At 38.8% G+C, this 25,591-nt stretch overlaps 1 protein-coding gene across 1 annotated transcript in view; it reads left to right on the top strand.

The window, feature by feature from the left end:
* Positions 1 to 271: 271 nt before the first annotated feature.
* Rspo3 (R-spondin 3) overlaps positions 272 to 25,591 on the top strand; it is an 84,679-nt gene continuing 59,359 nt past the window's right edge. The window contains exon 1 of the mRNA XM_021174776.2: positions 272 to 911. Coding sequence (XP_021030435.1) covers positions 815 to 911 — 97 coding nt within the window. The 5' untranslated portion in view covers positions 272 to 814. The remainder of the gene's footprint in view (positions 912 to 25,591) is intronic.

The following is a 25,591-nucleotide window of genomic DNA, read 5'->3' as shown; positions in this document are numbered from 1 at the left end:
GCCGGGTTCAAATTGTCCCTCCCCCAACCCTGCTCCCATTCTCCCGCCGTCTTTGCTGAGTCCAGAGATGCTCCGCCGCAGACCCGGGACCCCTTAGGCGCCTCTTCCCGTCCATCTGCCAAATCGCAACGCCTGTACTTTTCCAGCTCCCTCTTTCCCTCTTGAAATTGAAAGTTATTGAGGTCGCTCCGGGTTGTTGCTCCTCCCCGTCCCCGAGCTCCCCCCGCCCCCCGCAGCCATCCCTTCTCCCCCTCCCTCCTCCTCCTTCCCTATGGGGTGCTCCTAGCCCGGCCCAACACTGGAGCGGCTCCTGCTCAGAACGCCAGAAGCAGCTCGGGTCTCTCCAGCGCCCCTTGACCATGGCTGCGGTACCCACGGCGTCTGCTTCCCTGCGCTCCCGGGGTCCCTGCCACAGCCGCAGCCGCTGCAGCCTCTGAGCCCCAGGGGCCACTGCTCGCCTGGATTCCGCCCGCAGCCGCCGCTGCTGTGCAACTGAGGCTAACCTGCGGCCAGCCAGGAGGCTCCTGCAACCTTCGCTCGCGGCGATGACAGCCACCCCAGAGCAGCCGGCTGTGTTCGGACAATTTGAGAATGCAATTGTTGGTTTCCCGGTCCACCCGTCCTGCTTCGCTTGCCATCACAGCACGCCTGTTGGATCTCAGTGGAGAAGTCCCGCTGCTCTGGTTTTTCTACTCTCCGTATAGACTCGCCTAACACCTACATACATATTTTTCTTTAAAAAAAAAAAAACATTAAATATAACTAACAGTGAAAAGAAAAAGGAGAGAAAGAAGGGAAACATTACAGGGTTACTATGCACTTGCGACTGATTTCTTGTTTTTTTATCATTTTGAACTTTATGGAATACATTGGCAGCCAAAACGCCTCCCGAGGAAGGCGCCAGCGAAGAAGTAAGTGCAGGGTTTTCTTTCTTTTTTCTTTTTTCTTTTTTTTTTTTTTTTTTTTTGGGGGGGGGGGGGGGGGGGAGGGGGGGGTGGTTGTTTTTTTTTTTTTTTTTTTTTTTTTTTTTTTTTTTGAGGGGGGGAGGGGGAGAGAAGGGGGTATGGTTGTTGTTTGTTTTTGTTGTTGTTGTTTTGGTTTTGGTTTGCGTTATGTCTTTGCTCCCTTCCACCACATTCACCTGTCAGTTGGTTTTGCCTGCCCAGAGTCAGCTGCTGGAGGAAAGTCTTTTCAACCTACACCCTATGCCTCCCATAGGAGATAGCAATTCCGGGCACTGGCTCTTCTACTCCAGTACACAAGCCAGTGCTGGAGTCGGTGCACCCGGTGCTAGTCTGCCCCATCCCCCCCCCCACCCCCTTGTAAATCAGGATCTGGAAATCTTCCTTTCTTTCCTAGATTCGCTGTAGGGATCTGTGCTTTCCCTTTGAGGCTCCGACGGAGGCCTAGAGCCCCAGGCAGTTGGGTCTCCCTGCCTTTGGGTTGTTTGATACTGGCACAATGGCAAGGAGACTGGGATCATCCCAAGTTCCCGCCTGGCTCGGGGAACCTTGGCTGCCCTCCCCCCCACCCCCAGGTTGTTTTATGATAGTCAAGTCAATCAACCTTGGGCGGGCCCAAGGGACAGTGAGCAAGCTCCCGCGCTGCAGCTTCCCACGAAGCGCACGAGTGGAGTGGCGCAGAGGCGCCAGGGCTTCCACAACTGTCTGCTGAGTTGTCCCATGTCCCATGCTCTGGGGTTGAAAGTCAGAGGAACTCCAGAGGTTCCGAACTTCAGTCACTTTCACGCCTTGCCTGTCCCCACGTGAATGCTCTGGCCACCTCAGACTCTTTAAAGGGGGTCCCCTGAGACAGGCACATACTGAGAGTCGGGTTCCCCCGAGCACATCTCCTCTCTGCTCTTCAGTCTATTACACAGGAGAGTATTATGTCCTGGCTGTGTGAGATTGTGCCTTTGCTGGAATTAAATGGATGCCTCAGGGCAGCCTCCACCTAAATTGGTGCAAGGCATGCCCGCATCTTTCAGAGATTCGGGAACAGATGTAAGGGTGGTTTCTCTATTTGTTCCCGGGTGGCCCAGCACGCTGTTGTCAGTGTCCACAAAGGTTGTCCTTTCGAAGAGCTAAGGACGACCCTGGCTCTACAGAGGGCTCTTGGCCCCCCTGGGTTAGTTACTAAGGAAAACTAACAGAAAACACCCAGTAAAGCAATTGCTTTGGTAGCTTGGATCTAGGGGGTTGTCCAGCCCACGACCTTGTCTGGTCCCCAGATGAGATGTCTTTCCCGTGTCCAGCCCGCAAAACCCTTGGGGCAGGGATGCTGGTAGCTCTTAGGACACAGGACCACTTGTGTGGGGTGGAAATTTAGCAATCTCCTCTCTCCACTGTTTGTCTCTGTCCTGGCCCAGGACGTGAGGGTCCCCTGAAAGCTCCCTTTGTACCGCTAGCCCAAGCCAGACAAAGTTTGATTCACCTGAAAATTGCCTTTAAAAATCGTGGCTGGGCGGGAATACCAGAAGCTTGGAGTCCGAGTTGGCCCTATTGCCTCTAGGATCGCTTCTCAGCGCAGGAGAGCCTAAACTAAACATGTCAGGGCATCCGATTTATTATTCTTGGCCTCTGAGTGGTTTGTATTCTTTGGAACCCTCCCACCCACTCTATCGCTCAGGCCCTGCTGCTGCGGTATACTGAAGCGGCAGCCTGGGGGGTGGGGGGGGGGCGCATCGCCAATCCTGGCCAGCTAGGTCCGCTGGGCACTGAGTTTCGGGGCCAGTGAGGAAAGCGAAGCTAAGAGGAACACGGCTGTTTGCCCCGCATAGCTCATGCCAATAGGCTTATCCCAGTCTACTCCACTCTGTAGTGTCCCGACCCCCGACCCCGGAGCTACACAATTGCCGGGGTGGGGCAGGGTCCTGTGTCTCAGTGTCACTGGTACCTGAGTTTTTGGTTGGGAGTGGGGGCTTCTGTTTCTAAAAGAAATAAAAGAAAGCAAAGAAAGTTTGTTATGCGTCCGTTCCCATCTCTACACCCCAAAGGACCAGAGCGGGAAACTCGGAATGCGCACATCTGGGCTGGAACTAGGGCGATGATGTGTGAAGTCTAAAGGAGACTGCTTTTCTCTCTTCCTGTATCATCTCAAAGCCAAGTCAAAGGCGCCCTCTCGTTGTGTTGCGGGGTTAAGAAACAAAATAAATGGAATTGAGCTGAAATTTCAGTGATTCTATGGGAGTGGGTCTGGAAAAGAGGTCTCTCCTGCTGCAAAGAGGTCTCTCCTGCTGCACTCTTGGTGCGGCTGCTCTTGAGTCGGCTTTTGCGGCTCGGTTGCTCCTGCAATCTTGGGAGAGGGGCGACCCCTTGCGTCCTCCGAGAAGACAGAAGAAAACTTTGGCAGGCACAGCATAGCTTTTTGCAGTAAGGATCCTTGTTAAATGTCCAGAAACTTGAAATTAATGCAGCAGGTTTATAAAATCACCTGGACCGTGTTTTTAAAAATACCTGAATAAAAATCTCCTTAATAGTAACTGGGACTATTTTTATAATGAATAATAAGGCAGTAGTCAAATTATTTTAAAACTGGCCAGACATTTCTGTTTTTCCACCATAAGGAAACTTAAGAGAGCAATTGGGAGTATCATTTTTGCTTTGTAGCAATAGCGTCATTTTCTTAAAGGTTTAGAAACATCACTAATGAGAGAGGTAGAAAATTAAGGTTAAAAGTAAAAGACTCCTAAAGTCTTTTTTTTTTTTTAATGTGGTCTCTTAAATATCTTAGTACCAAAGGTCCTTACTAGCAAAGATTGTCATTTACGGTGTTAAACATGTTCAGATATAAAGCGTTATGCAAATATCCTTGTGTTTCTCTACAATAATCAATATTCTATTGATCTTCACAAACCAATGATCCTAATTATTACAGTCTACGATTTTCTCTATAAAAATATGCAATGCTTTAAAACAGAAGTCTCATACCTTTTAAAATGTCTCTGTAGTTATGGTGCATAAACACAAGATTGTACTGATTTTGACTGGTATACAGTGCCTAGAGATGACAAAATAAATTTATTCAAGATAAAAATGTAAAGAAAGCATTTCCTCCAAAAAGTCATCATTCAGCAAGATTTTTAGCAGCAAGCTCTAGCTTTGGACACTGGACATTAATTTACAAAGCCTAAACTCTTTCTTTGATCTCATTTCCAGCTCAGCCTTTGAAGTTTCGTAAAGTCAACCTTTGAATTTTTGTGTTGCATGTTAGTAGCATTTAAACATCATTTTTATCATAACAATCATAATTCTTTCCTAATGCATCACATTTTTACCTGGATTATTTATGTGGGGTCAGAAACCTTCACTTGAAGTGTAGAAACTGGTACTACAGACTCTCCCTTCTGGAGAGAAGGGGGTCTAAGAAACAGGACCCTACTAGCCAGCTAGATAGCCAGTCAATGAAATTTGTCTTCTCATATAAACGTTCCTGCCTTTTATGTATTTATACTATGTGCTGAACCTGCCATAGAGAAGATATCAGGCTAATGAAATAATTAACTTGATGATCTCCAGAATTCCGTTTTCCCACTATGTTTAGAGACGAGGCTACTGTGCATAACTGGTAATCTTTATAAGTGTTGTTGCGATGATGCTGACAAATGGCGAATGTGACTAGAGTGTTTTCTCATCATACTTCATCATTTGACTATCCAGAAGCTCCCTAGGGTGATGCTGCCCCCGAGGGAGGGCACTTCCTCTCTCTGCAAGAGGGTATTAGGTACAATGTTGTTTAATTGTCAGCATCTATTAATTTCATCTTAGTTTTTCAGATTTTAGATCATTTGTGTTTTAGAAATTCATTATATGCCTACCAATTAAAATACAGCTACTACAATCTGCAGAGAAAGGTGAAAAGAATCAGAAGTACAACAAACATAATCACACTAATAATATATTGATTGGAGCTGATTACTTCCTATGATGGTATAGGGATGTTGACATATGTAAGCTTTTGTGGTCTCTTGGTGATTTTATTGCTGGTCCTGGTAATCATGTTAACAGATAAAATTTTAAAAAACACTGTTAAATTGAAATATTAACTTAATGTTTTATTTAGAGATTTGGAACAATACCCTTTTTCCTTTCTTGCCTACATTTGCCACCTGCATGCCTTAGTCTTAAGAAAAACAGTTCAAGAGAGATCTGACCAAGAACTGTTGGAGAAAGTGTATTCTATGGCGTATCACATGGTATGAATGCAAATCAAAGATAAATTCAATTTCCTAGGAAATGGTGGCACATGAAAATACAAACAAAGTGCATTTCCCTTTCTGAGCTCTAACTAAATCATCTTTGAGCTAGGAAGTTTTTTTTTCCCAAAATATTTTGTTGCTACTCTATTTTAAATCTTTATTTTCTGCTCCAGCAGAAATATTTTACTGAATGCCTTAAAAAAATGGTGCCTTAGTCCAACTCCTTCTAAGCATTGATAAAAGAACAAGTGAAAAGAATTTATCACAGTAATTTCAACATTCCTTTGAACATGCAGTATTGAATATGAATAGTATTTTAAATTTTACATAGATCGACTATTTCTCCAATGAAAGAGTTCCCCGGTTTTTAATGTTCAACAAATTAGGTTTCCAGAAAGCAACGAACTGAAATTACTTAAGTTGTTATAGGGGAACCTTTGCTATATTACTACAAAATGACTTTAATAGACATTTGATCCTTTTAGATTATTTGAATCTGGGTAGGTATCTCCAGATTGTTACTAAATGTCTAAAAATATTTTCTAGTTAAATGCCAAATCATTTAGATATGTGTAGTGCTTTCCATTGTTCATAACAAAGCATTTCAGAACCTTATCTAAATATATAATACTAAAACATTACTCTGAAATTACATAAACTTTCAAAAACACAACAATTACAGATGCTCTAATTCCCTATTTTTTCTCTTATCTCTCTTTAAACACTCAAGTTGGGATTTTCCTGACCTCTTCCTCTTCCTCACTATTGAGTCATTCACCTATTCCCACTCACCACAAAGGCTATCCCAGGCTTTCAGTGAATTCCTGAAATGCCAGCACAGTGCATATTGTGTTTCATGAAATGTAAGAATCAACTTCAGTTACCATTAGAAAAATATCATTACGGTTTGAAAATATAGCAGGAGTCAGTCATTACAGTGTGTGCCAATTGTATTTGACTTGATGAGGGTGCTTTCCTCTTCTTATAAGACATTGTTTAGAGGTGCTATTTACAAAGCAATAATTTGAAATATATTGACCCATAAGTTAGGTAGATTTTTTTCTTGTCTTTTATTTTGTTGGAAAATACAGACAGCTTTCTTTGATATATTTTTTAAAAGCTTACAATAATTAGATCATATTTAAAATTACCATCTATTGAGTCCTCTAGTAGATTTGAAAAGCTTTGCAATTACATATCAATAAAATACATGAATATAAATATGAATATGAGGAACATACTGGAGATGGTTTGTTTGTCTATTATACCCAATCATATCTTTTAATTCAGAAGGATGACTAGCATTCTGATTAAACTGTTTATAAAGCAATACTAAAAGACAATGGAGTTGTAACCCATTATTCAAAGGTTAGAGTTGGTCAAGGACACTATAGTTTGTGAGGAATAGCTGGGTGCCACGGATGATAAAAACTCCCATTTTTCCACCTGAAAATTTTCAACCACTTTGACACGTAGATAAAATATCTGAAATCATCTCCTATGTGAAGACTGCTCATTTACTGACCATCCGATTACAGTGCCTCTGATTTGGTAAAGTCACCTCTTCCTTAACTATAAGGGCAGCATGAGATGCAGTTAGCATTTGCTAACACTAAACTTTGGGCGTTCTTTAAAAGAAACTTAGTGGTACCAAACAACCTTCTCACTCAGTTATATAGATGGATAATTATAACCGTTACACTATTTCATTACAATTCAGGCAGGTTCATCTTGTCCCCAGCTTTCGAATCCTTGGAGTTGATTCAGAGTGGCAAGCAGAGAAAGGCTTCGGTTTCCCTGTCCTGACAAGTGCTTAGAGATGGCCTTTGAAGATAAGGAAAAGTTAGCTTTGTTAATTTACTTTTAAGGACAAAAGACCTACATTATAACACTGGATGATAGAGCCAAATAATATTGTAGATTACTCCTTTTGATGAAATAAATAGTTCTGGCTGGGCATTTCATTTAGTAGGAAGAAGAAAAAGAATCAAGACCATATTTGGCATCAATTTAGGAGCATAAGGATTCAGATGTTGGTCAATGGAAAAATGATACAAAGGCAGACAAAAATGAGACAAGTAGGTTTGGTAAGGAATTTACTTTGCTTTTGAACTATCTTTAGTGAGGAGCTAGGTAGACATTTAGGACTTGAGCCCCAATTTCAGAATGTATCAATGGCTGAAGTCAAGGACGGCAGTATCATTCATTAAAAAGAATGGCTGGACACAGGAGAATAAAATTGCGGGATGCTTTCTTTTATTTATCAAAAGTGTTTGCATTGCTAGCCTCAAGACTGCTTCATGTCGTGTCAGTGAGATTACATTAAATCCCTTTCCTCATTCTAAATGCTCTAATGTAGTATTTCCAACTGTGGTTTCTCTTTTATTATAGTCCTTTCTGTTAGGTAAGAGAATGGTGGCTGTTGTCGTGAATGCTGGTTCCAAACTGCCATACCCTGTGATGAAGATAAGGCTTGGAACCTTACCTACCTATATTACTTTGCCACAGGTCATAAGAAGACTTGAAAGATTTTATAGTAATGGGAGATATATTTGTATAAGGTATTAAATGTTTTTGAACCACAGTATTGGACCTAGCATCCCATAGTGGCATTGCTACTTTCAAGTAGATTTCTCAATGAACATGTGCTAATTTCAGGATGGGATAAAATCTGAAGGCATCTAGTTAGCTCATCTACTTTGGACAACACCCCTAATGCATATTTGATCAGCTATCGTAACAGTCAGGTTCGTGGTTTCTCACTGGCTCCTTCTATTAATTCTGATACTTCGTAGCAAAGGGAGTATATTTTCCCAGTATTTTAAGGACTTAGCAGAAGTATGAGTTTAATTTAACTTACCTTTGAACTCCTTTCTAAAATTAATGTGTATATTCACTCCCCAAAATTGTTTCTAGAAATATACTCCTGAACATAGTTGTAACCGTATCTCAATAGAAAGTGCACTCCTGAAAATGACTGGTAACACAGCCCTCGTTTTATCACTACATAATAAAAACGACTACCACAGAATGTAGAGTACCAGAATCCATGAGCTTGTTTTACATCACCAGCTCCCTGTAAGAAAAAAGATTACCACTTCTCACAGATACAAAGAAACCTTACAACTAAAGAGTATAATCACCATGACAAAAGCTCTGTGTCATATACACACAGAGCAAGTGTCATTCCAATAGAGAGGTGGTAAAATAATATGTCCTAAGTATGTTAAATACCTCCTGACAAAGGACAGCTTTATAATTGTCAGGGCCACTGCTGCACTGTATATATTTTCTTTAGTACACAATTGCATTTCTCTATTAAAGTGAATATTATGGTAACAATAAATAAATTCTTTACATAATAACTTCTCACCTCTCAGTAGAAACCTGTTCCTTGAATATGTCCACAAAATAGCCTCATTTAACTGTCACATCCTGTCTAGATGGACTATAAACTTCCATTTTATCTATATCTTATCATTTACTATTTACTCTGTTATCAGAGAGATGATACTCAGTTCCTAGTTTGCAGGTCAGGTTTAACTTCAAAGCTGGGACTTTGTTTTTTTTTTTTTTTTTTTTTTTTTTTTTTTTTTTTTTTTTTGTTTTTCGAGACAGGGTTTCTCTGTGTAGCCTTGGCTGTCCTGGAACTCACTTTGTAGACCAGGCTGGCCTCGAACTCAGAAATCCACCTGCCTCTGCCTCCCGGTTGCTGGGACTAAAGGCGTGCGCCACCACGCCCGGCTCAAAGCTGGGACTTTGGAGAGCCTCCCTCTTTCCACTCCAGCACATTGGGCAAACAAGACATTGTGTTTTCAATCCCACTTTAGACTTTCGTAATCCCATAGCTTCCCTTTGTCCTCTTCCTTCTAACCTTCCCAACAGACAGTTTCTAAACAAAGTTGTAGATCTTTATTTTTTATCACAAGTAATAAAATCACACAATTTATTTGATATGTTCTAAAATCCTTCTCCCCAAGTATGTCTTTATGTATTCAAGACAAGATTTATTTAGGCATGAAAGTTTGGGCAAAGCTATAATTCTGGAGTTAAATGTCAAAAGCCTTGTAGATAATTTACAATCACAATTGGCATTGCCCTGAATTTTTTTTTACCCAGAAAGCTATCTTTATGATGTTTCATACAATCTATTATTTATACTACTTTCACCATGAACATTAATAATAACCTCCATTCTGAAGTTTTGCTTTGATACAGGGGTTGCTGATGCTGAGTTCATACCTGGAGATCTTTAAAAATAAAAACAAGACAAAATGATGTGATCTCTGGAGATAGGCCTCAAAGAGTCTTATTTTTAAACCTAGTCTGGTGACTCTAAAACACAGCTGAAAATGATATATTGTCAGACTCTTAATTCAAGAATAGCCTTTACAGCAGAGTAACTGTTGAAGGCGATACTAGTTTTATGAGTGTTTGACAGACAAAATAAACCTGTGTGAAGCATGATAAGGGATGAGGCATGTACCATCTGAACAGCAGAAAGCCATCTCTGTGCACACACAGTGTTGTTTTCAATAGGAAACCGATAAACTCAAAACACAGACTGTTGTAAGCAGGACTATCTGAGATAGAATCAATCACTGCATTCTAAAAAAAAAGAGAGCCAAGTGCCTGCAGGAAGGCCTGATAGTGACCTTACCAGATGCTGGATCCCTGCAACATTGTCTTTGGGAGAAGGTGATTGCACCGCTGTAGTAGGAGAGACAGTCAACAGAGCAACTGTGGAAGCAAAATGAGGTATAAGTCACACTCAATCTGTGTTTTAAAGCTACTTAATAATGAACAACTGCTGGTTTGGGATTTTTGTTTTGTTTTTGTTTTGTTTTGTTTTTATTTCTTACCCCTCCTTGATGTCAGGAAAATCTTAATGGGGAGGCAACTGACTAACAAGATGTAAACATTCCTTTCTTTTATGGTCTCTGACTAGCTTGGATTGACTACGGTGATCACTATCACTGCTATAAATAGCACGGGCTACACTTTATCCAATGGATGGAACTTTGTGGAAGATCATGAATTTGCAGATGCCTTTATTTCACTCATCTTCTGCTATTCTCTAAGCTGTTGTCTTCATTAACTCTTATTTATTATTCTTTTCTAGTTCATGCAGAAATTTCAAACCTTGCCATAAATTAAGGAAAGCTCCATGTAAAAACGAGGTGGAAGTCTGGGCTTCCTGTCAGATTTCACTGTGCTTGTTAAGGGGGCTCTTTGGGAAAATTTGGGTTGCAATGAGTCACTAGGCCAAATCCCAATAACCACAATTGCCAGAAGTAATTAGACTGAAGAAAGCCAGGCTTCTTGGGAGGAGGGTCATCATAGCATGCTTGAGACATTGCTGCGTGGTCAGACCTAGTTACTTGTCCCTAAGGATTGGGAGCAATCATAAGCTACAGAAAGCAGGAAATCCACAGAAAACAATGCTTTTCCACCAACTTTCTTCTCAATAGGTTATTCACCCTAAGCATGCACAAATGAAAATATATCACAAGCACTGCCGGAGGCACTGTGCACGTTACAGTCCCCATAAACGACCTGTCTGCCTACTAGAGTCAAAACCCACACCTGACACTACTTCAAGTCTGTTCCTCCTTTCCCGCACAGATTAAAAGAGCCCCAGGAATTCAGTCTTTGTGAAAGAATTATCTGGGGGGGGGGGGAGAAAGGAAAGAGAAAGAAAGAAATCCTCGTAAATATTCTTAGGTCAATTTAGACATAATAGACATAATATTAGTGAAAGGACAATTATCTATAAGAAAATGGTAACCCATTATTGCAAGACTGGGATGCTAAGATATGCACCTAGAAAAAGGCTAAGGGCAAATCTAGAATTCCTTGTACTAAAATTAAACTCTTTTCAAAACCTAATATCAAAGCCGGTAAGCACACATGATCAAGAAAGAAGTGTGGCTGTCCTTTGAAAGTTTCAGTATATGAAACAAAAAGATTTTTAAGTGTTTCCATTCAAGAAGCACAGATGGATCTATACTCAATAATCCAGAGACAAGTTGCCTTTGAACCCTCTGTCTTTGCCTGGAATACTCAGTGGCTACCACCTCAAACAATAGAACTTTAACTGAACAAAACCTCAAAGCTTCCAGGACTCGTGGTCCTCAAATTTTCACATTTTTTTCCTAATTTGCAATGACTTTCATTGTATCCCTTTACTGCTTTGGTCTCAGGTTACTACTAGATCTTTGTTTAAACAAATGGAATCAAAAGTCAAAAGTCAAATATTTTAAATATACAAATTCATTTGCTTGTCAGATTTATTTTTTATTTTTATTTTTTTCAACTGGCAATCTCCAGGTCTCTTGGCAGATGCATTCTGTCCTTATACATGACATGTATGTGTCCTCGTAATGAGGTGCGGTGAACTGCTTGTTATTTTGACCAATATAGGAAAGCCATACATTCCATTGCATTTGGTTTGCATTTGACAGTAATCTGGAAATAGAAACATCCAGTCTTTCTTTCCCAGTTGGGTTACAAAGGTGCTTTTAATGATTCCCACGACTCCAGCCATCTTCAGCATTCAGACACACTGAGAAGCATGTGTCAATGACGTTGATATACTGTTAGTGATCTAAAAGAAATGTGACTAGTTCTGAAGATCCTTATGAAAGAGTTCTGAGCCACAGTACTTAATTTAAAGCTTACTGGGGGGAGAAGTGAGACAGTGCAGCACAAACTTGTTTATCTCAATGGATGGTAGTCTGTTCCCAGCATATAAAGCTTGCACACTGATTCCAAGTAGCAACTGACTTTAAAAGCATTGCTCAGAATAAGTTGGAAAGTTTAATGTTTCAACATACTTCTACACGTGTCTTTCTTTGTGGACAATTTATTGAGTCTCCAAAAACGATGTGTTTTCTCTTCTCTAAACCTGGAACCAATGGTCATTTTTACAAGAGCAATAAACTAAAGTGGTTCTTCAAATATCTTACTTGACTTGCTTTTCATAACTGAAGTATCCTCTGTTAATATAAACGCTTCAATTCTAGCAGGAAGCTCCCTAAAATTCAGAGCTGCTTAAAATTATATGACCAGAAATCCCCTTTCTCCCCCTCTACCAGTCCTCTCCTTCTGGGAATATACCAGCGGTTTCTCACCATTCATTCTGACAACTGTTCTGGTGTAAATATTTAAAGAAATCCTTTCCATTAGAGATTAAACAAAGGATAAGTAATTGCTCTGCAATGATAGATCTTTATTAATGTTTGCAATAGCAGATCTTATGTCATCCGATCCATAGACGCTGACACCCTCAGGAAGGACCAAAGGCAAAGGAGCCAAGACAGGAATTACAATATACTGTATGTAATCCCAACTGCAGAATACTGATTTTCATTTATCCTTCCAAGGCTTATGTTTAAATAATGCACATAGTGTAGAGAAAAATGAATTTGTTAAAGTTGGAAATACCAAAAATGAGTGACTAGTGATTAAACTGACTGAAACGGTAGAGGCAAATTACAAATCTGTGTATCACTTAAACAGCCCCTTGCCATGTCCCAATGTGCTCATCAGACTTAAGCAACATGTGTGAGACCTGCACTGACATAAGCTCTGGTTCCTCTATTATTGCTCAAGAATTAGCATTAAAGGGGGTAAAGGCTGACCTCTCCTGCTTATATCCAATATCCGTTGTTAAAAGAGTGTCACTCTCAGTTTGGAGAAGCAAGCTTCCAGTATTGTCTTTCTGCATTTCTTGCCCACACAGATTTTCATGTAATAGTACACACCGGCTTCCATCAGCATCAGCGGAATTGGTTACAGAGTCCAGACCTCAGGTGCTCAGCTCTCTGATGGAATCAGAGGGTGGTATATATGGCTCATGCATATCCCCCAGCATATTTAAATTATCTCTTAATGACCCATATTACTTACTACTTATAACTGGTTCTTATGATGTGTCGTTTAGAGGAAAATAATAAAGAAAAAGGGTAGGCAAGTTTCGTACCGACACAAGTTTTTGAAAAATTTATTTTAAGTTCTCAGTAGACCATGTATTTTCATGGATGCAGAGGCATAAGTAGATAAGTAGGTTAAGCATAACATAGCTAAGCAACTTAAACTATGAAGAACATCACGGGTTGAACTTCAGATTATCAATGATCTTATAATGTGGGCTGGAAAATAAGCACATGCCTTGGAAAACATGTTTGTCCTCCCTTTGATGACACTAAAATATAAGAGTTTGTATATTTGAATTCAGCTTAATCATTGTCAATTTACAACCTAAGAGTTATTGTTGCTCTATGATTTTTTCTTTATAAAGTAGGATTTTAAGGAAATTTACATTGATATTATTTCTTATAAAAATTATAGAACTCAGATGTGCAGGTGCACATCTGTAATTGCAAAACTCAGGAAACTACAGCAGATAACTTTTGTGAGTTCAAGGTTAACCTAACAACTGTCTCAGTATCTATACTGAGTTTGTTTCTTCCTTGTCTTTGATGTCAAGTGTACAGTATTTACTAGACTAGTTCACGTTTGAATCCTGGTTCTATAGCATTATTTGGTAATGAAAATAATAAACAGGATCTGTGTGATACAAATGAAAACCTCATAAACTTCACTGTAAGAGACTCGTGCCTTTTGACTGCCCTTCTCAAAACCTGTGTTTTTTGAGTTTTGACTACAGTAAGAGAAGACTCAGAGGAAGGAGGCAAAGAAGTTTGATTTCTAATTGATAGACATAGTTTCACAAATCATTCAGTCTCTGATTAGGTTGTAGCCACCTAAAGCAGGTTTAGTACCTCTTCATTTGCTTGAGAGTAGGCTACTGACCTTAAGTTCCTTCAAGAGTGACATCAAAGAGTTTGTTTGTTTGTTTTTGCTTTCTCAGCACATGCTCTAATCACAAAGTTATCTTTCACAGTTTCATAGATATGAAGTTAGGGCTTCAATTTACAAATATGTATTTCTTTGTATTTTTAGACTACATTTAAAGAAGATAAGCAGAAACAAATCTATTGGGGAATAGTACAGGGAAAAATAAAACTCAACTTAGTCCTCATTAAAATAGCATGCATTTCACAGAATAGCTCCTTATTTAACATTTATCATGTTCTGCAGTAAGTAAAGTGACTAAAACATACCAGAAAACTACTCTTGTTGTATTTTGACATTGTTAAAATATTGAGTTAAGCCTGGTGTGTGTGTGTGTGTGTGTGTGTGTGTGTGTGTGTGTGTGTGTATGTACGTATGTATAAAAGTAGAATGGTTAGGTACCATTTCTAAGCCATGACATGCACATTTTTTTAGATATGTGATAGATAGAAATGGGAATGATATTTGCAATGAGTGAGTCTAAGTCATATCCAGATATTTATCTGGAGAGCAGCATTGTGGAGATGAAGTACAAAGATGGGAGGAAGCACAGACTAAAACAGTGGAATTTATGAGGCCTTTCAGCATTTTCTTGTCTTACAATTTATGGCCAATGAATAGGAGTCATCACTTAGTGTGACCTTTGTGACAATCACAGGAAGTATGTTATGCGTACTGTAAACGTAGTTGGCATTGTTAGGTAAAGCTTGTAATGGAGTGGCATAGTTTGGCTGAGCAAATTTCCATTTTGGGTGCACTGATTAATTTCTATAGCTGAACTTTCACACTCCTTCATTAACTGGAATTGCGTTTACCAAGCAAACACTCAAATATTTTATGTTTAAAAAGTGTGCATTTTTGTTCATCAATCCAAGGCATTTCTCAAACCTTTTATGGTAACCCACCCCTTGATCACTACATGAAACATAAAATCAGATTTACTTAAAGCCCCAGCTTGGCAAATGCACATCAACATGCTATTTGGATGTCTACTGTGAGTCTGTTGATGAGCTTTCTAACACCAGATTATAGCTTTAAAGAGGTTCCTTCCTAACATATAAAGACATGAAATCAATTTGTCTGAGATCTTTTCTATCTTAATTTACAATTAACTCATGAAGAATTTTAAGTAAAGAAACTTTTTGCATGTGTTATTTTGTGTTACCCCATGCAACAAATATATGATACATAAATAACCTTCTGATAAGTAAAAAGTTGAAGGAGAACATCAAAAGAATACAGACATTAAAGAGGCAAAATTTAACCTAACAGCCTTCACTGTGACATTCTGCTTGTCATTAGGCCTACTAAAGAGGATAGTCCAGAGGCAGGGGAGGTTTAAGGAGGACATCCCTCATCTGTGGAGATGGGAATACTATTTTTCCTTCATTAGACAAAAGTCAGGCAGCGACAAGGAATAAACCTGGATAATTGGCAGGGTTGTTGCTGGGAAGTAAAAGGACATTACACTGTTTTATAGCAGAAGATCAATGAGATCAGAGCTGGCATTTCTAAATGGTTATTCTGGTTGCTAATTGGCATTGATGGTATTGGTGAGAAAGGAAAGTTATATAAGCTCTGTTCCTTACACAGACAACAATGTGTAGAAAAGGCAGATTGGAGACAGGGTTCAATAGGGTTCCTGGATTTCTGATTTTAGGAACTAAATGGTGATAATTGTTGCTACAAACTTAATATCTGTGTTTAATTTGTAGCCCTTTTGAAGAGAACTACCTGTTCTTCCACTGTAGACATACTGCACATGCAGTACATCATTTCCTTGCTGAATGGCAGCCCCTCTCAAGGTCACAGTAGGCTACTTCCCTGATCTATCATTTATGATGAAGCACCATTTTTGAAAGCAGACGATTCTTACCAAATTATCAAACTTCTCATCAATTAGCAGCTTACCATTGAGAATGTTCTTATTCTATTCTTGGGAATGAAGGGCCTTCTAACTCTTTCTAGGCTAGTAAAGTATCACAGTGACATTGTCACCAGCAGCGTGGTATTTCACTGTAGTTTGCATGATATATGGAGACTGTCACATCATTACCTGAGTTGCTCAATATACTTTTAAAATTGACAGAGCAGATTTAGCTACAGAGATATCATTTCTACAGTATTTTATTACAAGCCCAGTAAGCAGCAAAAAAAAAAAAAAAAACATATCATGAAAGAAGGGCATTTACTTTTTCCCCAGTGCAAGTATGTGAGTTTTCCTACACTGCATAGATCCCCAAATATTTCCACTGAAATATTTCATAAATTCTTTGGGTTTGGCTTCAACATCATTTAGGCTAAGGGAAATCTTTGTTGTATGTGAGATTTTTACTGGTTGAAAAGAAATTTACTGGCAGATCGTTAAGGTCCTGTTCAACCAAATTCCCATCAGGGGAAGAAAGAACTATCTAGGCAATAGCATCATGTTAAAGGAGAAAGAAGAATAATATGGGTCTCTATATAGGAAGACAGTTTTAAATAAATACTTGTATACTTCCATAATAATGATTATGTATATAATCCATATGTATAATTAATAAATACATGTATATTTATCAAATTAGGCATTTATGCTTTTATAACTTAGGAGTTAACAAGCTATGCAGATCTTAGTGTTCTCATTTGAAAATTTATGGAGAAGATTTATAAGACCCTATTAAATTCCACAATAACAGCATCCTCATCAATCTTCTTATTGCATATGTACCTAGTAATTTTATTTACTTTCTCTCTCCCCATCTTTCCATTTATCTACGTACTTTTTCTCCTAGCTGAGGACTAGAGCATGTAGATACCACAACAATCAGTAATTTGTCATGTCCTTATTTCTGTTGCAAAAAGCTTCTAATTTATACAGATGTAGTATTTTCTAGATAGAAAAACAGAAATAATTTCTTAAACCATTATATGCTTCTTGAGCCAAAGACCAAGATTTATCACAATGCTCTCTGCAGTTCTGGGAGACTACTATCAGCAATAGCTGAAACTCTTCATTTGGCAAAGATGTGATTCTCAAACCATGTGGTTATTCCATCCTTTGTGTCAGAGTCACCTATAATGCTTCTTAAAAATAAAGATACTAAAGTCTACCTTTTCCATTCCCAAATCAAAATTTTTAGAAGTAGAACCTAATCATTTGAATTTTAAACACACCCTTGGCCATAGAGACACAAATACAGACTACATGTTCTTATATGTGCACAGGAATGTTCGTAAGCTTAAGACCTGAAAAGGATTTCAGATCCTTTTGGAACAGAAATTATAGGCAGTTTTATGTGGCTCAATATGAATTCTGGGAACTGAACTCAGGTACCCTGAAAGAACTGTATCTGCTTTTAACCACTGAGTCATCTCTTCAACCTCACTGTTAATATTTTTATTATTCATCTCATCTGTCTTAGTCTGTTAAGGTCCATGTCTTTGGTGAGTTGTTAGCCCCATAGTCATTCCTTCCTGGATGTGTTAATGGGTCATCAGTAATACTCACAGTCTTTTTTTTTTTTTTTTTTTGTGGTCCTTACAAAGCAGCTTCTTTCTCTGGCTCTTAGTAAATTTCTGCCTCCTATGCAACCAAAGAAGTATCAGCATACACCCTCTTTCCATCCTTTAGTATTGGCTAAATCAACCAGCTATCTCAAATTCACACAGAAAGAGACAGACTGTGTGGTACAACAAATTATCTTCTACTTGTGGGTTCCTTTCTTTGCAACAGGGTCTCACTGTATATCCTGGCAGGCCTAGATTTGGTATATAGACCAGGCTGAGCTTAAACTCACAGAGGCAAGAGGCCTATCAGCCTCTCCCTTGAAAGTGTGAAGATTAAGAAAGTGTAAGGATTAAACATGTTGACTGCCACACCCAGCTAGACTTAGGATTTAATTTTTTTTCTTTTACTAGTTCCTTGAGAATTTCACAAAGCATACCTTATTTATAGTCACCCCTCCTCATACTTCCTAAATCCATCACTCTCTCCCCTACTCAACAAACTTGTTTGAGGAGCTGCACTGTTAGGGAAATTGATTTCCTGATCCAAGCAGCTGTCAATTGCCAACAGCTCCTTGGCTAGGGATAAGACTTCATGCCCACCTCCCATTTCCATGCTGGGATTTGGTCGGCCATGAGCCGCCTTGGATATGCTGCTGCAATTACTGTGAGTTAATATGTACAGGTGCCTTTCTGCATCTTGAGGACATGTTGTCTTGTATTCACCCACCATTTCTGCTTCTTTTATTCTTTCTGCCCCTCTTCCACAATTATCCCTAAGCCTTGGTAGAAGAGGATGTGATATAGATGTATCGTTTTAGTAACTTGGATACTTGTGGTTTTCCATGTTAATCACTGTGTACTGCAAGTAGAAGAAGTTCTCTAATGAGAACTGAGAGATGCACTAATCTATATGTATAACAATAAGTCAAAAGAAGGTGGGTTAAAACTATGTCTATTTAGTAGAATAATAATAGTAAGTTCTCCTCTGGGCCTATGATTTATCTAGTCACAGGTTCTTGGTCTAACACTATTGTTATGTATGGAGTTTTTGTGTTTTTTCTTGTAGAGCATAACTGAAATCACTCAGAAAGTTAGTTACTCCCATGGTGTTCCTGTCTCTACTACATCAGCGGGTGCTTCTTTTCAAACCATTAATTTTTATAGCTCAGAAGAGTCATACTTTGGTAAGATGTATGATTACTTTGTATCTTTTAGTAACGTGTATAGCATCTTCTAGAACTATAAAGATTATCCTGTAAGGATGAAGCTTCCAAGTGAGTACCATCTTGTTTTTTTTTTTCATGTTCTATGACTCAAGTACATAATCTCTTCAATTCAATAGGGTCTTACTTTAAAGTTCAGGAGGGTAATTAGTATAGCATTGGCACTACAATATAGCAATAACATTATTCTGTAATGTTTGATTGGAGTCTATGTGTTCTCAATTGTTAACAACTCCAGAAAAGGGTATAGCTATTCCTGGCACTGGTTTTTGTTGTTGTTTTGTTTTTGTTGTTGTTGTCTCCTTTTGTTAGTTTCTGGTATCTCATAGGGGGCACTGTCATCCTATCAAAAAGGGGCTCCATCATAACTTTGCAAGTGTAAGCTTTTACAGTAGTAGATAGCTTTCCATGTGACCTTTCCGAAAGATCTTTAGTGTTATTCATGCCTCCCTCTCCCTTCTTCTAAACTGTTGTGTCACCTCAACCCCAATTTTACCTTTTTTGTTCCATTTAACCCTTCAAACCTTTATATTATTTTTCCTTTCCTTGAATGACCACAAATGCTGGCTTGGATGAGGGGGGTGGGAAACACTTATTCACTACCAGTGAAGTATAAATTGGTGCAGCCACTCTGAAAATCAGTGTAGAAGGTCCCTAAAAGTCTGAAAATAGGTCTATCACCTGTTTCACCATTGCTTTACTGTAATAGCCAGTAAACGGAAATAGCCTAAATGTCCATCCATTGATGAATAAATAATGAAAATGTGACATATTTACACAATGGATTACTATTTAGCTGCTAAGAAAAGGAAAATTATGAAATTCACAGGTAAGTGAAAGAAGGTGGATGCAATAATTCTGAGACCAATTCCTGAAAGACAAACATCACATCTATCACTTGTGGATCTTTGAATTTTCAGATACTTGCATTGGATTTGGAATACCCATGGAGGTCAAATTATTACTAAGGAAGAGTGGTGGTGGTGTGGGGCTTCCAGGAATGGAAGGTAGAAGGTAGTGGTGCTTAATGAATTTTTAATGAGTGTCTATACAAACATTAGGTACTTTGCACAATGTCAAACTTCTCAGCATTTATCAAGTAGATGTTCCTGTACCACAAATAGGCAACCTTAGCTTCACAATGAGCAAGCAACATATGCCAAGATAAATAATAAGATTTTAACTATCTTGACACAGATAATTTGTTTTACCCATCTTTTTGTGTTTGCTGGCTAGCAAGGATAAGGTGTTGAAAAACCTGATTTTTAAATAAACACTTGGATTAAGAGATAAATGTCAGTAATTTAGCTAGAAAAAAAAGAGAGAACTGGAATTCCAAACCAGACTGTGATCTGAGAAGCTGTACCCAACACTCTGTTGGCCTCCTCTGGGAAGTGTGCAGGGCTCCTTTCCAAATGAGGCACCAATGCAGGGAGTGCATATCAAGGTCTGCAAAGCATCTTGCTCAGAAAGGTGCATCTGTTCTTCTGTTTCACCAGTGGTTTCACGAATCTAGGAGAAATAGCCACTGATTTTTCTCTCTCAGAACTTTAGGTGTGATGCATAAAGCCATGTATTTTTGTTTAATGGTATGCTTTCTATTTGCACATCTTCTTGTGCCTATTAAAACACCGCAAATCTCTGCTTGATGTTTGCTTATGCTAAGGCTTCGGCCATCAGATATGCTACTTCAGCATGCTATGTGGCATGAAGATCCAAGTTTATTCACAATATAACAAAGTAGAGTTTGTTTTTTCGTACAGACTGAAGTTTGTTTCGGTCAAGAATGTGAGTTGGTAGTTATGGCTTCACACCCATGCAGGGTCAGTACCATTAAATGATCACATTTTCTGTTTATGTTGACTTCTAATTATTTCTCCCATTAAAAAAATAAAAATGGAAAGGTTCTGTTAGCCAAGCCAGAGCACATAATGATTCCCACTGTTGGATGAACACTGTTGGACCTGTCTCCTGAAAAAAAAAAAAAAAAAAAAACGCTGTTATTTACCACCCACAAACTCATCAACAGTCCTGGCTCTCTACAGGATCTGGATTCTCAGCCCTCTCCAACCCCTCTTGTCCTCTGTTCACCTCCATTGGGAACATGGCCACTTGGAGAAAGGGAAGCTTCCCCTCCCTTAGAAACAGCTGGGAATGCTGACTCAGTACCATACATTTTAACCCAGAGCAGAGCACGCTCGCTTTGTAGTAGAGTTTCTATTTGTGGTTAAGGAAAAGTCCCTTCACTTTTGATCCTTCAGATGCCTTTGATACAGTTTCGGCATCGTACTAAACCAGCAGATCAGACTGGCTGGGCACAAGGCAATTAATATGATTATTCCTACTAATCACATAAACTTTGAAATCCACCTGTGGATTATTAATCTTTTAATGAATAAAATAAGATATGGTGGAGAATCTTATGTAAGTCTTATTAGAATTGAAAGCCACTGTGTTAGTGGCCTGAATTACTAGTCATTTCAATTTGCATTACTAATGGTACGATTTAGAAAATGCAAGAAAGGACTATATGTAAGACTTTTTTAAAGTTTTGATTCTTTAATGACTTCTTGTATGTTTCACAACTTTCCTTTTCTCTTTCTCTACCACAAGCCCCAAATATACTCCACTAAAAGAGAAATGAATATATAAAAGCTGCAAGCAAATTAAAATTATTGCTGGTGGGAGATAGAAGGGAACAGAGGGGAAATGGAATGTTCTTACATTAAAAAAAAAGGAAACATATACACAGGCTCTTCAAGGGTTGGAATTTAAATGCAAATGCCCAAGTTTGTGCCTAGTTACATTTCCTCTAATATAAAAATTAATAAAAGAACATATTTGCATGAAACATTGGATGCTTGTTTCTTTCCCAGATCCATAAGATTAAGAAAATGAAAGAGAATGGCACTATCAGACCAAATGTTTACAAATGTTTACGAAGTACAGTCTACATGCATTTGATCTGTGACATCAGTCATTTAAGGCAGGTCTTTGGGGTCTGAGCCCACGCTCTTCTGACACACCACCTGTCAGTCACAGTGCTGGAGCCTCATAGGTTCCTTTCATGCTGTTCCTTGTAGCCAGTTCCTCCTCACTGCTGTCATCTCTGCACTTGCAGGTGTTCGACCAGGTAGACACTTCCTTAGTTGCTCAAGGATGGTTTCCAGGGTTTCTCCTTACCATCCAGGCTTCAAAGAAAGAATAACTTCAAAATGTCTGATCTCATCACCATGTTTACAGTGGCACCTCTAAGTGATTCTATGTGTATTCACCTGAGACCAGGACAATGTATATTTATCTAACTCTCTATTATATAACTACCAACAGGTTAACATAGTCACACAAAGAACTAAAGAACCTTTACCCATGTATCCTCTGTATCATACAACACAAGGAGTTCTTACTTTTCTTTAACTAAAACCTTAATTTATAACCTTTTTGCTACATTGATGTATAATGTTTCCATTCATCTCCAAGTTTACTTCTAACTAGCAAGTATTTCTATCTTTATCCTGCTATCATGGTGTAGGGGTGTAAAACAGTGTTGAGGCTGGAAAGATAATTTGGTAGTTAAGAGAGGCCATTCAAACAAGATGACCAGACTTCAGATACCAGAGTCAATGAAGATGCTGAGTGGATGTTGTATCTGCCTGCAATTAGAACACCAGTAGGTGGTAACCGTTTGAGGGCACTGAAGGACTCTTTCATAGTGGTCACCTAATACCATCAGAAAACACAAATATTTACATTAGGATTCATAACAGTAGTAAAATCACAGTTATGAAGTAACAACAAAAATAATTTTATGCTTGAGCAGTGGGGGTGGACCACAACATGAGGAACTGTATTAAAGACTCGCAGCATTGGGAAGGTTAAGAACCACTACCCCGGTGCCCTTGACTGCAGAGACAGAAGATCCTTAATGACAGCTGGCCAGTGAAACCAAATCTGGGAACTCCAAATTTGATTGAGGGATCCTATCTCATTGAATATGGTGAAAGCGACTAACATGAGATTCCCCATACCAACTGCACGTCTCCATATGTACCCCTCCCACCAAACACACACAAACTCACACCACATACACACATAAAGAGGAAAAATAGCATTGTTATATTTCATTAAATTACTGTACATATTAAAATAAGCTTTTGTGCCTACTTTGACACCTATGCTTAATTCCTCCAAATTGTTTAAAAGGCTGTAGAGTTTCAACCATGGTCAGATTTAAGCTTTGACTCATGAATGAGAATTTTAAAATTCTCAATATTTTCTTTTGTGTTCACCAAAAAATGTGTAAGAGACTATCCAGTAATTCTATTTTTTAACATTTGATCTTCAAGGAACTGTGAATCAGTCATCCCTAAATTTTCAGTTACCATAATATCACTGTATAATAACACAAGGAAACCTGCTGCCACAGTCTCTTGGGGACTTGATTGTGTAGAAGTACATTTCCTAACTTAGTTAAGGTTAAACAAAAAACTTCTAGATAAAGAGACTACGAAAGGACATCTAGAAAAACCTTTTCTGTTTAACTTTCTGTTAAATATCAGTTTAACACTTGCATTAAAAAACACAATTGCACAGCCTTTTTATATTATGGGTGTCATTCATTCAATCATACTCATTATTAAAAATCAATGCAATAAATAGTCACTCTGTATAGATGCCAGAAATTATCAAAGAGACTACCAAGAAATTATCAGACCAAATAAACTCCTTAAGTTGAGGAACATTAAGTGTGAACAAGTACAAAAAGGGAGAGAAATCTGAAGTGAATATGAAGTCTTTTCTTCTTGTCCTTTCTCTAAGGCCCCTGCCAGGGTTGGGGCTATGTTTTTCTTTGCTTGTTTCTTTATTTTTTTGGTTAAAGTGATATTTACCAAATTTGTGAATTCATTACATATTAATTATGTAAATTGTAAAATTACAAAATTGCTCATATATAATGAGTACTTACATTGAATCCAATCAAGTCTGTTTTATGAACTCACAAGTAAATGAGGAGAGTAGATAATTGGAGAACACAGTAGGTTATTTTCACATAGTTTAAGTAGATGAGAGTTAGACTTCCAGTTGAACATTAGAAATGGAACAAAGGCAGATCCATGAAGCTTGCTGTCAATTTTCACACAAAGTTCTTCATACTCAGTTGATCTGATGCATAATAAACACTGCAAGTCACAGGCTGAACTTTCTCAGCTAGATAGTCAGAAAACTTGGTCAGATATCACTCAAGAAGACTTGGCCTCAGACACTGGATACAGTTTTTAAATGATGCATTAATCTACTATTTCCACACAGTTTTCATAAGATGGTATAATAGGAGGGTTTGGAGGGAGGAAAGGGAAGGGAGAAATTTTATAATTATATTATAATCTCAAAAAAATTTAAGTTCAAAACAAAATAAAGTAAAATAAAAAGCATTTTAAAATAGTTATTACAATGTATCTCTTTCTTGTTTATAATTTAAGTAGTACTAATTTTGCATGAATGTCAAAAGATTCCAATTTGAATTCCTGTAAATTGTATCCATTTTCTCACTCTCATCTAGCCCCCTTTATATTAGCATTTACCTACAGAGAGAGTTACCAGGTACCAAAGATATATATTTCAATCCCTGATCTCAGCTATTCTTTGCTCCCTAATTTTCAGTTTTCTTTACACCTAGCTTGGAAATTCAAAAATGAATGATCATGATAACATCTACTTGTAGAGTAATTTTCCACTAATTAATTGGTTGGCTAATAAAGACAACAAGAAGCCAATCGCTGGGTGAATAGGAGAGGTGGGCCTTCTGGGTCAGAGAGAGGAAGAAATGACCATTTTTACAGTGAGGTAGGAATGAGACCAGGAACTGTTTGACCTGGTGGCGACCTCTGCCACCGGAAGATTTCCAACATAGAATAGTTGAGTTTAGGATAATAGATTCCGTGCCCAGTGGTTGTGTCATCTGTTGATTTTAAATTAAGATTGTTTGGTGTTTTCCATTCACGGGTGACTCGGGTGGGCCAGAGGGAAAGAGCATAGCAGGGGCATAATTCCGCCAGGCTTTGGAACAGGAAGATTCGGCTAAGGACTGAAAACCAGCGGAGAGGTAACCAAAGCAGAGTGCAGGCTGGTGACAGCGTTCCCACAGCTGACCACAGGGTTTTGGCCTGGCAAGACAGCCATCTCAGAGCTCTGGAGAGGCAGAGCCAGCATTTGTGGGGAGGAACTGGTTAGGAGAAACATACAGTCTTGGTCTCAGGCTATGCACTGGGCTAGGATCAGACAGAGAACCAACATTTCCACCAATATTGGAAAGTCAGATTTAGCGTGGAATCGTTTTGTAAAACTGCATGCTATATCTACTTCCATAGGTGGCTGACCAGTTGCCATGGTGAATTTATTATTATCTATTATTATCTATTATTTTATGAGAAAATGTGGTGTCTCAGAATGCTTCTCCCTTTCTACACCTTAACTAGCTACCACCAGAGAATCAATCCCATGTACACCAACATACACTCCAAAGTAAGCTCTGTTTCTGTTTAATCATGTCATACTGTACCACATTTTGATAAGCAGACTCCCTTTTCCTCTCAACCTTGTTCTAATCCTTCACCTCAAGCTCTCTCCCCCTCAGTAGTAACTTCTTATTCTCTCTTCCCACTATCAAGAACTCAAAATCCCAGCCCCGCAGTGGTGGCACATGCCTTTAATCCTAGCACTTGGGAGGAAGAGGCAGGTGGATTTCTGAGTTCAAGGCCAGCCTGGTCTACAAAGTGAGTTCCAGGACAGCCAGGGCTATACAGAGAAACCCTGTCTCAAAAAA

Source organism: Mus caroli, chromosome 10 (genome assembly GCF_900094665.2).
Source record: "Mus caroli chromosome 10, CAROLI_EIJ_v1.1, whole genome shotgun sequence".
NCBI lineage: Eukaryota > Metazoa > Chordata > Mammalia > Rodentia > Muridae > Mus > Mus caroli.
Note: the sequence above shows the minus strand (reverse complement) of the source record. Positions and strands in the feature narration are given on the sequence as shown.